General features: G+C 48.6%; 1 protein-coding gene across 15 annotated transcripts in view; it reads left to right on the top strand.

Annotated features, from left to right (window-relative positions):
• Window positions 1-15,179, top strand: part of KDM5C (lysine demethylase 5C) — a 32,120-nt gene extending 16,941 nt beyond the window's left edge. For 3 of the 15 annotated variants that reach the window (XM_072743458.1, XM_072743449.1, XM_072743448.1), the window contains 15 exons: window positions 3,378-3,497; window positions 3,611-3,805; window positions 7,171-7,352; window positions 7,445-7,569; window positions 7,701-7,848; window positions 8,483-8,588; window positions 9,508-9,866; window positions 10,468-10,606; window positions 11,061-11,240; window positions 11,387-11,524; window positions 11,695-12,294; window positions 12,562-12,640; window positions 12,763-12,962; window positions 13,066-13,191; window positions 14,318-15,179. In XM_072743458.1, the coding sequence (XP_072599559.1) occupies window positions 3,378-3,497; window positions 3,611-3,805; window positions 7,171-7,352; window positions 7,445-7,569; window positions 7,701-7,848; window positions 8,483-8,588; window positions 9,508-9,866; window positions 10,468-10,606; window positions 11,061-11,240; window positions 11,387-11,524; window positions 11,695-12,294; window positions 12,562-12,640; window positions 12,763-12,962; window positions 13,066-13,191; window positions 14,318-14,455 (2,835 nt within the window). In that variant the 3' untranslated portion in view covers window positions 14,456-15,179. Of the gene's footprint in view, window positions 1-3,377; window positions 3,498-3,610; window positions 3,806-7,170; window positions 7,353-7,444; window positions 7,570-7,700; window positions 7,849-8,482; window positions 8,589-9,507; window positions 9,867-10,467; window positions 10,607-11,060; window positions 11,241-11,386; window positions 11,525-11,694; window positions 12,295-12,561; window positions 12,641-12,762; window positions 12,963-13,065; window positions 14,288-14,317 lie in introns of those variants that run through there. The other 12 variants (XM_025988666.2, XM_072743457.1, XM_025988667.2 and 9 more) reach the window with 5 other exon arrangements.
• Window positions 15,180-16,286: the final 1,107 nt, after the last annotated feature.

Genomic DNA, 16,286 nt, shown 5'->3' with positions numbered 1-16,286 from the left:
ACCACATAGAAAGTGGTGAAGGGATATTGATTGCCAAAGTGAGGGTGCAGGCTGAGATGAAGAGTCAAGAGCCTTAAGTTCTCTTTCTGGCTCTGCTATTTGAAGCTTCTCTCAGATTCAGTTTTCATATCTATAAAATTACAGCTGGGTCTAGATCATTCAGCAGGTGTTGCTAGAACTCCTTCTGTGTACAAGGCCTCTGGCCAACATCTTGGAGACAAATAAACCAGTCCTTGCCTTCGGGTATGTGCAGTTGAGTGGAGCTTGGAGGTGAATAAATGTTAGAGGTGCTTCAGAAGAACAACAGATTGGGTCACTAGGAAGAGGGAGTCAGGAAAGCCATTTGTGGAAGTGGTGATCTTTGGGGGAAGGTGAGAGTTGGCCCATTGGAGCCGTGGCTTCATCATGTGGACATGGGGTTTCAGGTAAAGGGTTCTCAGCAGGGGCCTTGCTGATCAGATTTGCATTTTTTGAAAGATCATTCTAGTGCTTGGTAATGGAGGCCAGTGCAGTAATCCAGGCAAGAAATGCTGATGTTACCCCTCAATAGGGGTAGATTTGAAAAGAAAACGTATTGGAGGTGGGAGCTGATGTATGACCTGAATAAATGTGGAGATGTATTCATGAATGGGAAGATTCAATATTGTGAGGATGTTAATTCTCTCCACATTATTCTAGAATCCTAGCAGAGGAATTGTTGGGTTGAAGGGTATAAACATTTTATACCTTGATCTAATTAGCAATTTGATTTTCCAGATAGTAAAAGTTAGTGGTCCCATTACCTGTACCTATTTCACTGTGTGTTCATCAGTATTGAATGTTCATCTTAATGAGACTTTTAAAGATGGCAAATTAAACACACACATGGCTGCTTCCATTCCTTACTAAAACCACTTAAACAGCACAGAGAGTTTCTTTTTTTTAAGGTTTAAAAAATTACTAAAATGGAGAAAATGAGGTGATACAATAAAATTCTTGAAACTAAAAAACGGATAAGGAAACTGAGTCTTAAGCCAGTATTGAGACATCTGAGAACCAACCAGCCTGATTTATACCTCAGAATATCCCCCAAAGGTTCAGTAGTCAATGACACTGGGTATTCTGGGAGGAAGGATGAATGAGGTGAAAATAAGGATTGGTTCATGTCTATATAGGAAGCTGTGAGATTCCCCTCCCACACTGGGCAGCTGGAAATGTGACCCTTTCTCACTAAAGTAAAAGACTTTACTTTTGAAGAGGTTAAAACGTCTCTGGACTGAGGTCTTCTAGGTACTGTTGAGGGTGGAGGTAGAGTGAAAATAGTAGGATTCATCGTTGTATACATAGTGGATGCTGAGGTTTCCAGCCATCTTCTTCCACTTGGCTCTTAGAACATTGGCAGCCAGATCTTTTTCCTTCAGGCAAAAAAAATGGGAGACTTTTCTCTGGAGAATCTCAGCAGCCTTAAAAGAAAGACCTAGAGTTTCCCAAACTGAATGGCGCTTCCAGATCACCCTACAGTGAAGCTCACAGTTGACAGATTTCACCTATATACTCAGAACTTCCATTCAGCTTTTCCATTTCTTACTCTTAAAAGTTGACAGTCACAGATAAACAGCCGAGGAACCTCTAGAAAACAGAACCAAACAAGGCAACTTGGATAAATAGGTTGGGCAGGCAGAGAATTAAACTTCAAAAAGAAAAGGGAAAGAAACCTCAAGATCTTCAGAGATAAGGGTGCCTGGGTGGCTCAGTTGGTTAAGCATCTGCCTTCGGCTCCGGTCATGATCCAGGGGTCCTGGGATTGAGCCCCATGTCAGGTTCCCTGCTCAGTGCGGGGGAGCCTGCTTCTCCCTCCTCCTTGCTCATGCACTCTCACTGTCTTTAGAGAGGAGTATATAGCGCAAACAGGATACTATTTGAAAACATCCTGAGAACAGAAAAGAGCCCTTAGAAATTATGATAGTAAAAGTGGAAGAAAAAAGTTTAGAAGATAAATGGTTAAGGAAATCTCTCAGAAAATAGAATAAAAAATAAAGATGGGAAATGGTAAAGTTGAAAGAAAATTTGTTCAGGATGTTCAGTATTCAAATAATGAGTTCTGAAAAGAGAATAGATGAAAACAGAAGCAAATCATTAATGAAATCATTCAAGAACATTTCCGTGAACCAGAAGATTGAGTTTTCAGAATCAAAAGGCCAGCCCAGGACATGAATGAAAATAGATGCACACCAAGGTATATCTGATGAATTTTTATATCAAACACTGGGGTCAGAAAAGTCCTACAAGCTTCCTGAGAGAGAAAACAAGTTTAATTCAAAGCATTAGAGACCAGAATGGCTTAAGACTTCAAAAGCAACACTAGAAGACTAAAGCCGTGCCTTTTTTTTCCCTCAAGATTTTATTTATTCATGAGAGACCAAGAGAGAGAGAGAGAGAGAGAGAGAGAGAGAGAGGCAGATACACAGAGTAGCAAGCTCCCCACAGGTAGCCCGATATCCCAGGATCACACCCTGGGCCAAAGGCAGACGCTTTAACCGCTGAGCCACCCAGGCGTCCTGAGCCATGCCTTTACGTTGGTTTTCAATTTAGAATTCTATAAGGTCAAATTATGAAGCACTAGAGTAGAATAGAGACATATTTGAAAAAAAGTTCTTCCCATCATTTCCTGGGAAGCTAGTGGAGGATGTACTCAGGTATAGTGAAAGAATAAATACCAAGAGAGGAAGACCTGGGATCTAGGGAATGGAAGAGATCATTGTGGGAGAGTGACGGTCCAGGGAGGACAGCTGGTTTGGGTTGGAACAGATCATAAGACTGCTACAGAAAGGTGAGAAGTGATAGGCAAGAGGAGGGTTAGACACTTGTTAAAAGGTTGGGATTGGATTACTAATACATGCACAGAAAACTAAGCAAACTGAGAAATAATAGGCTATCCTTGAAGTCTAGAGGCATTTTATTTAGGGCTGTTAAGGTAAATGCCAAAATAATCAGAAGAGGTGAAAGTGATTTGCTCTGGGGATTGGAGAATCCTGGGCCTGCTGATTTTCAAACAAATCTTGTAGAACATTTGGCTCTTGGAACTGCATGTGTGACTGATAAAAATAATTTTTAATGAAAAGTGATAAATTTTTATAAAAATTACAAGGAAAGTTGAAATATGTTGGTATGTACATTTCCTACTTTTGACTCAGATCTTCCTGTTGCTGCCAAGGTAAACTTCAACTTTGAGAGCAGAGGCCAGTTGTCCTTCCTTTTAGAATTGGAGGATCTGAGGATCTGTCCTCACACTGTTCCTTCAGGCTCTCCTTTTTTCTCCTTAAGGATCCTGCACTAAAATCAGGTTTCTCCCAACTGTGGAAAACTGTAACCATGACCTTGGCTGCTTTCTTCCCCAGGTTGTCCGCACAAACCAGTGTGCAGGAGAATTCGTCATTACCTTCCCTCGTGCTTACCACAGCGGCTTCAACCAAGGTTACAACTTTGCAGAGGCTGTCAACTTTTGCACTGCTGACTGGGTGAGTCTAGAGTGTAGTGGGCTGGCTGACAGGGAGAAGCAGGAGGGTTGTGGGGAAGCTGAGGCACCCTGGCCTTCAGACTTGGCCACACTCATCCTTGAATCTGCCCACAGTTGCCGGCTGGTCGCCAGTGCATTGAGCACTACCGCCGACTCCGAAGATACTGTGTCTTCTCCCACGAGGAGCTCATCTGTAAGATGGCCGCCTGCCCAGAGAAGCTGGACCTGAACCTGGCAGCAGCTGTGCATAAGGAGATGTTCATCATGGTGCAAGAGGAGCGGCGTCTACGAAAGGCTCTGCTTGAGAAGGTAGGGTGAAAGGGAAAGTGCCCTGAACTAGGTACCCTATTCTGGCAGAAGTGGGAGAAGGAAGAAGTAGATGTAGCCTCTCTTCTTGGGGTGTAGTAAAAAAGAACTGGATGCATCTGGGTTGGAAATCACATTCCATTCTCTGCCATTTATCAATAGCCATGAGCAAGTTAATTTACTTCACTGTCTATATCCATCTCTGAAAAATGAGTATTATAATGTTTATCTTTTTGGATAGTCAAGTAGATTAAAGATTATGTTTGTTAAGTAACTGACCCATAGCAAGTGCTGGTGTCGCTGCTATTTGTCATCTGTTTAAATAACCCAACAGCACTGACGGGCACATGAAACCCCCACTGCTGATTAGCCGGCTGACCTTTTCAGGTTACTTAACCTCTCATGGTCTCACGTCCCTGCTCTGTAAAATGTAAAGCTTGAGGAAGGTTACTTACATCAAAGTATCTATTAATTGTACTTGCATTGTAACAGCTGCTTTTATTGGTAATTTTAATTCATGAAAAAAGAGATTGAAATATGGAACATTTCTTAGGAAATGTCATCTTAGTACATTCAAATGATTCAGTAGCTCAAACCAGGGTGATACTACCAAACACAAGGCAGTCCTTCTTTAATTTAATTAAATTTAATTAATTAATTTTTTCTTTTTTAAAAACTTTGAGAGAGAGGGAGTGAATGAGAGAGAACACAAGCCAGGAGGAGGGCCAGAGAGAGAGGGAGAAGCAGACTCCCCACTGAGCAGTGATCCTGATGCAGGGCTCAATCCCAGGACCCTGGAATCATGACCTGAGCCTAAGGCAGCCCCTAACCAACGGAGCCACCCAGGCACCCCTATTTTATTTTACTTTTTAAGGCAGTGTTCCTTTAATAGATTTCTCATAAGCATGTGGTCAGTTGTGTTTGTAGATGAGTGGGATTGCTACTCATGTAGTTCAGTGGCCTTCTTAAAGCTCCACACCTGCCCTGTTAGATAAGTGACTTAGTGAGAGTCCTTCATAGTATTACAAAGGAATGCTCGTCCTGAGGGACCCCTTGCTGTCCATTTAGGATAATACTTTCTTATTTTAAAGCTCATTTATAACTTTCCCATGAGCATGGGCTGTAAGGAGATTTGCAGCTGTGGTAATGTTGAAAGTCTGTGGTGTTAGTTGGTAAGTCCCGGGTCTTTTCCAGGCATCATTTTCTCTCTCTCTTCAGTGCTATTATTAAATGATGACTCTGGGGTTGTACCAGACTGTAAGAAGCCAAAGCAAGGTGGGAAGACTAGGTATTCTCATCCTGATGTTGAAAATTTTTTATACTTGGCTCTTACCTTAGAGGAGGGTTCTGGACACCATAGTCTTAAAAATCTGTAAAAGATTATGTGTGTGTGTGTGTACTTTTATGAGGAGAGGGCTCCTAGCTTGCATCCAATTCTCAGAGGAGTCTATGACTCCTTTGGAATATCCAGAAGTGAGATTGCTAGATCATAGGGTAATTCTATTTTGAATTTTTTGAGGAATGAACATACTGTTTTCCAGGTAGCTGCATTGATTTACATTCCCACCAATAGGGCACGAGGGTTCCCTTTTCTTCACATCCTTGCTAATACTTATTTCTTGTCTTTTTGGTAATAGCCATTCTGACAGGTATAAAGTGATACCACATTATGGTTTTGATTTGCATTTCCCTGATGTTCGTCACATGGAGCATCTTTTCATGTACCTCTTGGCCATTTGTATCTCCTTGGAAAAATGTCTGTTCAGGTTCTCTGCCTATTTTCTTATCGCTTGTGGGGTGGTTTTTGCTGTTGATGTTGGGCGAATTCCTTATATGTTTGGATATTAGCTCTTTATCAAATAGATGGTTTACAAATACTTTCTCCTGTTCCATAGGTTTCCTTTTTATTTTGTTCATGATTTCTTTTGCTGTGCAGATACTTCATAGCTTAATGTAGTAATTTACGTAATTTACGTAATTTTGCTTTTTGCTTTTTGTTGCTTGTGCTTTAGGTGTCCTATCCAAGAAGTCATTGCCAAGATCACACGTCAAGGAACTTTATCGCTGTTTTCTTCTAGGAGTTTTACGGTTTTAGGTGTTAAGTATTTAATCCATTTCAAGCTAATTTTCTTGAGTGGTGTAAGGACCAAAATTCATTCTTCTGTATGTGGTTACTCAGTTTTCTCAGTGCCATTTATTGATGGGACTGTCCTTTCCCTATTGAGTATTTCTAGCTCTCTTATCAAATGTTAGTTGGCTGTGTATGCAAGTGTTTATTTCTGGGCTCAATTTTGTTCCACTGACTGGTCTGTGTGTCTGTTTTTAAGCAAGTACCATACTGTTTTAATGACTATAGCTTTGTAGTATAGTTTGAGATCAGGAAGTATGACGCCTCCAGCTTTGTTCTTCTTTCTCAAGGTCAAGGTTGTTTTGGCTTTTAGGGGTCTTTTGTGCCTCCACTAATTCTAAATGTTATAATACTTTACTAAGTCCTTAGTTGCTGTACCTTTGTTAATCTTTATGACAATACAATGAGGGTATATTATCTCCCATTTTATAAGACAGGGAAACGGAAACAGAGAGATGTAAATAATGTATTCCATATCATACAACCAGTAAGTAGCAGAGAGGGATTTGTAATATACAGCGGACTCATCCGATGCAGAGGTTAGACGTTACAGTCAATACAGAACGAAAACTGTTAGCCAGAATTTCCCTTTAAAAATCCCTACAACTAGCCATAATGCATAGCATTATACTGTCTTTTAGTATAATGAAAAGCAAAGCTGGCTTTTCTTCCATTTTTGGAATAGAATGCTTTTTTTCATCTAAGAGATGAAGTGATTGGCATAGGTTTGGAAGCCATGTTGTTGAAAAAAAAATTATCTTTAAACACTGGACACAAGCACAGAATTTTATTTCTGTGAGTTTTATGTGTGTGTGCAGTGTGTCCTGTCTGCCAAGCTGCCAGCATGGTGCCTGGAACACTGGGCACTGAATGACTGGAAGCCAGCATTGTTCCCCTTGTACGCAGTTCTCTTGGCCACTCCCACATATTGCCACCTCTCTGGTGTCTTGGCCCACCACTTTCCTCACCCTCTCTTACCCTAAAGGCCCTTTCTGCTGATCTGAATCTTACCTCATTTTTTTTTCCTCTCAGCCCACACTGATCTTGCCCTGGTTCATCCGATTTCCCCAGTTTCGAGAGTTTGAACTTCACAGAGGTAGTCTGTTCTGTGGAGTTTGCTCTCCACAACTCTCAACCCAGATTAGAGTCTAACACAGGGCTCAGCTGTGGCAGAGACAGGGCCATATCTGCAGCCCTGTTCTGATTCTGTATAATGTGTGTGGGTTGAATTTGCCCCCAGGGCATCACGGAAGCTGAGCGAGAGGCTTTCGAGCTGCTCCCAGATGATGAGCGCCAGTGCATCAAGTGCAAGACCACGTGCTTCCTGTCAGCCCTGGCCTGCTATGACTGCCCAGATGGCCTTGTCTGCCTTTCCCACATCAATGACCTCTGCAAGTGCTCCAGTAGCCGGCAGTACCTGCGGTGAGCAGGGAGGGGGCCTACTAAGGAAGTGGGCTGAGGCAGGGATGCAGAGAGCAGGGCTAGATGTGTGCTTCCCTGCTGTCTGCCTGCAGGTATCGATACACCTTGGATGAGCTCCCTGCCATGCTGCATAAGCTGAAGGTTCGAGCCGAGTCCTTTGACACCTGGGCCAATAAAGTTCGAGTGGCCCTGGAGGTGGAGGATGGGCGGAAGCGCAGTGAGTGATGGGGGGATGGAGGGACTGCACAGGCAAGTTCTCTTCCCTTTTCTTCTGTACCCCACCCCCACCTCCTTCCTCTCCCTTTACTCAATACTGCCTACTCCTTGCTGCTTCCATTCTCTCCCCAGGCCTTGAAGAGCTGAGGGCACTAGAGTCTGAGGCCCGTGAGCGGCGGTTTCCTAACAGCGAGCTGTTGCAGCGACTAAAGAACTGCCTGAGCGAGGCGGAGGCTTGTGTGTCCCGGGCTCTGGGACTAGTCAGCGGCCAGGAGGCTGGGTATGGCAGTGGGGGGTATCGGGCTCAGATAGCCTGCTGAGGAGCCCACGCCTAGGAGGAGTAGACTCTGAGTGCCATTGAGCAGATGACATCAGCAGGAAGCTGACAAGCACTGCAGTGCAAGGTGGCCTAAGATGTTGGGAGGGCAAGGAGATCAGGCAGCTAGAATGGAGAAGAGTGCCTTGGTGCTGGGAAAGCTAGAAATGGTTCTCAGTATCTGGAGAAATGGTTATCAGTATCTGGAGATTTCAGACAGGCCAAGGGATTTTGTGGGCAGGGAGGAGTTGTGGAAGGTTTAGGGACAAGAAAAGGACACAGAAGCAAAAACCTGATCAGAGAGTTCACAGTAAAGGATGGGTTGAAAAGTCTAGCTTCTGTTACAAGCATTTAATTTCTAGACTCCCCCCCCCCCCACAAATATATCCTATATCCCACCCTCCCCCCATCATTCTTTGCTCCCATCATATGAGTGTGCTGATATCTTAAAACCCTCCCTCTAACCTGGACAGTTGGGGGCACTGTGAGTAGGAGAGCTCAAGGTGGGCAGGTATGAGGAAAGGTGTTGGATCTGAGCATGGAGATGGAGGGAGGGAACTCGGCTTGGACCTGAAACCCCACATGTGAAACTCCACAGCCCCCATAGGGTGGCTGGTCTACAGATGACCCTGGCTGAGCTCCGGGCCTTTCTGGACCAGATGAACAACCTGCCTTGTGCCATGCACCAGATTGGGGATGTCAAGGTGAGGAGGAGTGTACTCAGTGCTGATGAGGGTTCAGGGGGATTGGGAGACCTGAGCAGCAGGCCACTCTTGGCTATTTTCAAAAAGCAGAAGGTGTTTGGGCAAGACAGCATGCACATGTGAGAGGAACAGGAGCTAGGAGGCAGAGGGGGCTTATGGGGCAGGTGGCAAGGGTGTAGGTACAAGGTGCGGAATCAAGGGAAGGTGTCCTGGTGGAGGTAGAAGAGGAGAAAGGAATGAGGATGTCTTTGGGCCTGGAAAGCTAAGTCAAGTTCATTAAGGGAGAGGAGAGGTGGGATGAAGAGGGCCGTGGACACCAGTGAGAGTGTACGGGTTTGTGAGAAGGCCAAGCATAGCAGAGTGTTTTTTTTGTTTGTTTGTTTGTTTTTTTAATTTTTTTTTTATTATTTATTTATGATAGTCATACAGAGAGAGAGAGAGAGAGAGAGAGGTAGAGACATAGGCAGAGGGAGAAGCAGGCTCCACGCACCGGGAGCCTGACGTGGGATTCGATCCCGGGTCTCCAGGATCGCGCCCTGGGCCAAAGGCAGGCGCCAAACCGCTGCGCCACCCAGGGATCCCGCAGAGTGTTTTTAGGGCAGGGAGGTCTCCTGGTGTTAGATCTCAGAATCCTCTGGGGACTTAAACCATAGATTCCTGGCCAAACCCTATTAATACTCTAAGATCCCTGGGTGGGGCCCAGGAATCTGTTTTAACAAATTCCCTGGGGTATTCTGACAGGCAGTGAGTGTTAGGAACCATTGTCTTAGGGCATGGTAAAAGAGGAGAGCGCAGCCCGTGTTAGACACTCTTCCCAAATACTGGAGGGTAAGAAGGTAAATGGGGCAAAGGTATTTGGTGGTGGGACCTCTAAGTGGCCCCAGCTGAGGAGTTTGTTCTTCCATCTGTATCCTGGTAGGGTATTCTGGAACAGGTGGAGAGCTACCAGGCTGAGGCCCGTGAAGCCTTGGCCTCACTGCCCTCCAGTCCAGGGCTACTGCAGTCCCTTTTGGAGAGGGGGCAGCAGCTTGGGGTGGAGGTGCCTGAGGCCCAGCAGCTCCAGCGGCAGGTGGAACAGGCACGATGGCTGGATGAAGTGAAGCGGACGCTGGCCCCTGCGGCCCGAAGGGGCACCCTGGCTGTTATGCGGGGACTGTTGGTTGCGGGTGCTAGCGTAGCCCCTAGCCCTGCTGTCGATAAGGCCCGGGCTGAGCTACAGGAGCTGCTGACCATTGCTGAGCGCTGGGAGGAGAAAGCCCACCTCTGCCTGGAGGCCAGGTAGGTCTAGCCTCCACCCCTCCCTCCTCTGCCCCAACCTTCAAAGTTTAGTGGAAGAGCTGACAGTGATTCCCATGGGTGGCCTTGGGTACCAGACTCTGGTGTTGGTGTATTGACTTTCTTCCCCTTTTTTAGTTCCCTAGCTTCTCTCTCTCTCTTTTTTTAAAACTCCGTGTATACATAGAGGCAGAGATAAGCTTATGGGGAAGCAGGGATGGACAGGTACAGAGATGTATAGAGGACTAGCTCCATAGGCTCACGTGGGCACACACACACACGAACACAAGTACTAACAGGCAGATGGACAGATGTTGATAGAAGCCACACACTGCAGTGCCAGATCACTAACACCGGTTGTATAGGCAGCATGAACAGGCTGATAGCCTGGTAGATGAGCAGAGGCACGAAGGCTATGGCAGAAGTTGGGTGGGTGCGTGCAGTCTGGAGCAAGCAGGGACTGGCAGCCCCCTGTAGGCAGAATGCTAGCAAGTAGGCCCAAGTGGCAGCTCCGGGGGCCCATGCTGATATATCCGGTAGTCAGTTCAGGCTGCTGCTCAGGCAGATCACTCTAGACTCAGGCCTCTTTTTCCCTTATCTTTAGGCAGAAGCATCCACCAGCCACGCTTGAGGCCATAATCCATGAGGCAGAAAACATCCCAGTTCACCTGCCTAACATCCAGGCTCTTAAGGAGGCTCTTGCTAAGGCCCGAGCCTGGATTGCTGATGTGGACGAGATCCAAGTGAGGACCCTATTGCCCCCTGACCATCCACCCTAGCCCTTCACTCCTGCCAGGAGAGCTGGCATGCATTTGGCTGTGCTGAGTTGGGTTGGCTAGAGAAGCAGGCACAGTACATTGAGAGGAGGCAAAACGTACTTGGCGGCAAGCAACGTGAGGAGGGCTCACAAGGCCAGCCTGAGGGTGGAGAGGTTGTGGAGAGGGTCAGAATGATAGGGGCAGGGAGGATGGAAGAGGCAGACCACAACAGAATGATCAGTCTGATGGTCATGGAGCCTGAGTGCGGGTAGAGCTACTGAATGTGGGAGTTGTAGGAGTGCTTTCCTTAGGATGATCCCTGTTCTGTTCTGCCCGAAGACCGCAAATCTGGTGCCTCTTCGCAGCTCTGGGCTGAGCACAGAGTGACATCCGTGGATGTTGGCAAGTTGACTTGAGCTTTCTCTTGCCCCTGTCCCAGAATGGTGACCACTACCCCTGCTTGGATGACTTAGAGGGCCTGGTGGCTGTGGGCCGGGACCTCCCTGTGGGATTGGAGGAGCTAAGACAGCTAGAGCTGCAGGTACTGACAGCGCACTCCTGGAGGGAGAAGGCCTCCAAGACCTTCCTCAAGAAGAATTCTTGCTACACTCTGCTAGAGGTGAGGCCTGGACCCTGACCCAAAGCCTCTCCAGCCTCCGGCCCAGCTGCTATGAGATGGCTTCTAGGAGAATATGGGGCTTTGGGTGCACTGGGAGTGAGGGGTAGGGGAAGTTGAGGCATCTGCACCCTGTCTGCCTGCCTTAGGTGCTCTGCCCATGTGCGGATGCTGGCTCAGATAGCATCAAGCGCAGCCGGTGGATGGAGAAGGAGCTGGGGTTGTACAAATCTGACACAGAGCTTCTGGGACTGTCTGCACAGGACCTCAGGGACCCAGGCTCTGTGGTAAGGAGCTGGGGCCTGTGGTGATCAGTGTCTGAGTAGGGCAGCCATAGGCAGACCACTTGCTCCCTGGGCCTCTCAATTCTCCTGGTTTGGGAGTAGGGTGTTAAGGGTGTCCAAGAAAGGAGGGGATGGGCTGCTGACCTCCTCTCCTGCTGTCCTGGGTATACCAGATCGTGGCCTTCAAGGAGGGGGAACAGAAGGAGAAGGAGGGCATCTTACAGCTGCGTCGCACCAACTCCGCCAAGCCCAGTCCTCTGGCATCATCAGCCACGGCTTCTTCTGCAACCTCTGTCTGTGTGTGTGGGCAGGTGCCAGCTGGGGTGGGAGCTCTGCAGTGTGACCTGTGTCAGGACTGGTTCCATGGGCGATGTGTCTCGGTACCCCGCCTCCTCAGCTCCCCGAGGCCCAGTCCCACCTCATCTCCACTGCTGGCCTGGTGGGAGTGGGACACCAAATTCTTGTGTCCACTGTGCATGCGCTCACGGCGCCCACGCCTGGAGACCATCCTGGCACTGCTGGTAGCCCTGCAGAGACTGCCTGTGCGGCTGCCTGAGGGTGAGGCCCTGCAGTGTCTCACAGAGAGGGCCATCAGTTGGCAAGGCCGTGCCAGGCAGGCTTTGGCCTCTGAGGATGTGACTGCTCTGTTGGGACGGCTGGCTGAGCTTCGCCAGCGGCTGCAGGCTGAACCCAGACCTGAGGAACCCCCTACCTACCCTCCAGCCCCTGCCTCTGACCCTCCCAGAGAAGGTAGTGGCAAGGATATGCCCAAGGTGAGCTGCTCACCCCAGTTCTTGCCCTCCAATTACCATCTCCTAGCCCCCTCCCCCATTTAGGCTCTAAGCCCTGTCCCTGCTCTCTGACTTCTAATCTTTATTGGTCCGGCCTCCTTGCCCCCTTGTGCATTCTGTCCAGATCCCCAGACTGCTCCCTGCCACAACCTTTGCCCTCCTCCTCCAGGAGACAGAATGTCCCGAGTCTGGGGTTGGTGGGAGCCCGGTTCTCTAGTTACCGCTACCCATCCTTGCTCTCCTTGATAGGTCCAGGGGTTGCTAGAGAACGGAGATAGTGTGACCAGTCCTGAGAAGGTAGCCCTGGGGGAAGGCTCAGGTAAGAGAGGTAGGTCTAGGTGTGGGTAGGCTGTTTTTTGGGTATTCCCAGTGACCCATGGGGTCCTCGGCTCTGTAGTGGGGCTACAACCGGAGCAGCTTCTAACCCAGCCTGTCCCCTCAACCCCCTAGACCTGGAACTGCTGTCCTCGCTGTTGCCACAGTTGACTGGCCCCGCATTGGAGCTGCCTGAGGCCACCCGGGCCCCTCTGGAGGAGCTTATGTTAGAAGGGGACCTGCTTGAGGTAACCCTGGATGAGAACCACAGCATCTGGCAGTTACTGCAGGCCGGGCAGCCTCCAGACATGGAGCGGATCCGCACACTTCTGGAGGTGAGGACAGGGATCATGGATAGGGCCAGGAGGTCAGGCCAAGGAGGCAGGGAGCCCAGGCCTGACCACTTGCCCACACCTCTTTCTGCCTGTCTGATCACAGCTGGAGAAGGCAGAGCGCCATGGGAGCCGGGCACGGGGCCGGGCATTGGAGAGGCGGCGACGGCGGAAGGTGGATCGGGGTGGGGAGGGCGATGACCCAGCCCGAGAGGAGCTAGAGCCAAAGAGGGTACGGAGCTCAGGGCCAGAGGCCGAGGAGGCCCAGGAGGAGGAGGAGCTGGAGGAGGAGACTGGGGGTGAGGGCCCCCCCCAAACCCTGCCCACTACTGGCAGCCCCAGCACCCAGGAGAATCAGAATGGCTTGGAGCCTGCGCTGGCCACTTCAGGCCCCTCAGCCCCTTTCTCTACTCTGTCTCCTCAGCTGCATGTGCCCTGCCCACAGCAGCCACCTCAGCAACAGTTGTGACAGTGGCTGAGCCTAGCACAGACCCCCCCAACAAAGACCCCCTCCCTTGGCCTCAAGGATCCTTTCTGACCATCAAGCCTGCTTCTTGGGAGGTGGGCAAGTAGGGGGGATGGCCACCCCCCACCCCCCAAGCCCATCCCTGAATCCCTTGACTTTTATATTCTGACTCCAAGGTATTGTTCAGACCTCAGCTCCTGGGGGCCGGCCCCTGGAGTCCCCCTCCCTGGTAGCCTCTAACCAGCATTCCCAGACACCTGAGGCAGATAGATGGATAGGCAGGTGGGCAGGGGGGTGGCTGGGGCTGGGCCAGCACCATTCCAGAGACAAGGCCAGTGCATATGCAAACTGGGGGAAACTCCTCTCCCTTCTCTGCCCAGTTCTGGCCCTGGCCAGGCCATGCTACACTAACCTCACCTCCCTCTCACTCTTTCTCCTCTCCCCTTTCCTGCCTCCCCCCATCCCACTTTCTCCCTCCTTCTCTCTCCTTCCTCCCCCCTTCCCCTGACTGTTCTACCCAGGAGGAGGAAACTTCACATAGCTGTGCTCACAGTTGTTTATTTTCAATGAATTTGGTTGGGGAGCTGAGCAGGCTCCCTATGATCTGAAGAAAGCTTTTGGTGCTTGTCCTCACAACCACCTCAACCTTCTCTCCCTGTCCTGCCCTGTCTTCTTTCCTCCTCCTGGGTTCATGTTGTAATAAAAGAAGATTGTTGGTGTGTAATTAATTTGTTCAAAAAAAAAAAAAAAAAAAAAAGAAAGAAAGAAACAAGAAACTTGGTTCCAACTGAAGCCTATTTTAATTTTATTTTATTATTTTCCTCTTGTTAGAAATAAAACCCTTAGCAACATTTTTTGGAAATATGTTTCTGAAGTGCATTTCTCTTTGAAGGGGGAGAACAGTGCCTCCATCACCTGTCAGTGGAGCAGCTGCAGTGCTGGCGGGAGCACTAGGGCTGAAGCCTGGGAGCTCTGGGTTCTGAAAACAAGTTCTACCAGGTTCTCCTTACCTGTGGGCAAGACATCCTGAGGCTCCCCTACCCTATCCCCAGACCAGTTTTCCCCATCTTTCAGCAGATGGGCCTGACAACCTTGCAACTAAGCTTCTGCCATAGCCCCCTCCAACTTTATGCCCTCTGGTCTGTCCTCATGCCCCCTGCCCCCAGGGGGATTTTTGGTTTTGGCTTTATTGAGACATAATTTATACATCATAACGTTTACCTGTTTTTAAATGTAAAATTCAGTGATTTAGAGGGATGTTTCCAAAGTACAGATCTCATCATGTCACTCTTGCTGCTTAAAACCATCCGTGATGCTTTATTGCCCTTAGGATCAAGATTATATTTATGATCTCATTCTTTCTGGAATGCTTTCCTGTCCGACCCATAAGCCATGTTCGGGGAGGCTTCCCTGACTTTTCTCTACCCTACAGAGTTTTTTCTGCCCCTGTGAATGGAGACTAAAGCTCAGATCTATGGTCATTTGCAGCCCAAGTTCACTTTTACAGCTTTATTGTGATATGATTTACATATCCTACAGTTTACCCACTTAAAATATACAATTCAGTGGCTTTTAGTATAATTCTAGTTGTGCAACCATTAATGCAAAAGATTTTAGAATGTTTTTTTCATCATTTCAAAATGAAACCACACTCCTTAGGCATCACCCCCCTCCCTGGCCCTTCAACCCTAGGCTACCACTAATCTATATGGATTTGCCTATTTTGGACATTTTATATAAATGGAATCATACAATTTGTGATCCTTTGTGACTGTGTTCTTTCACTTAGCATAATGGTTTCAAGGTGAGTTCACTTTTAAGTGTAGATATGAATGGTGTCTTTATATTGGACAGATTTTCCCCCCATCTGGGCTGTTTTTTTTTTTTTTTAAAGATTTCATTTATTTAGAGAGACAGAGTATGTGTGGTTCTGTGTGTAAAGGGGAGGGGCAGAGGGAGAGAATCCCAAGCAGACTCCACACTGATTGTGAAGCCTGACATGGGGCTGGATCTCAGGACCCTGACTGAGGTCACAACCTGAGCCGAAACTAAGAGTTGGGCACTCAAAATTGACTGAGCCACCCAGGCACTTCCAGAGTCAGGAAAATGAGGGTGTTGGACTAGATCAGGAACTATCAGTACTCTGCCCTTTCTCATCTTGGGTGCTCGCTTAATGGCTTCATTTTGCTCCATTTCTCCCCCTTCCCAAGATTTCCGGTTGATAGGAACCTAGTGATGAATGAGAAGGCCCACCCTCTTCTGGTAGGTTTGATTGGTGGGAGGATCTGGCCAGCCCTGCCTCTAGTCTTCTGGTCAGGAGACACTGGGTTGTATAAGTCAAGGGGAGGGAGGCAGGGGCCAACACACCCCTGCTGGATCCAGTTCAACCCCAGGCCCCAATCTAGGGGGGAAGGGCTGGCTTTTTACCTGCCCACCTGTTTGGAATTGATCATGAAAGCAGGGTTGGAGGAGACATCTCAGAAGAGACAGGCTTGCGAGCTATGATGGACAAGGAAGGGGCTCAGGCTCAGCACTTTACTACCATTCCCACCCCAAGGCTGTCTGCCCCTAGAAGTGGCCCAACAGGGGAGGAAAAAGGGTACCTGTGGCCTGCAGCAGCTTCCAGGCCAGCAAGTGCTGGGCCCAGACGGGTCCTTTAGGGTATGGCCTGGCCCTCAGCAGTCGGCAGACAACCTTTTCCATCTTGGCACTGCCTGTCCCATTCCTCACAGTGGACCTACATCTGGAGAGTCCTACGGGTGACACCCTAACTCTGATCCCATAAGACCTAGGTCAAGCGTGGCCTCTTCAGAAAGCTCACTGGTGGCATATATGTCCCCCTTTCTCAGGCACTCACCTAG

Source organism: Vulpes vulpes, chromosome X, assembly GCF_048418805.1.
Source record: "Vulpes vulpes isolate BD-2025 chromosome X, VulVul3, whole genome shotgun sequence".
Taxonomy (NCBI): domain Eukaryota; kingdom Metazoa; phylum Chordata; class Mammalia; order Carnivora; family Canidae; genus Vulpes; species Vulpes vulpes.
This window is presented reverse-complemented; position numbering and strand designations above follow the sequence as displayed.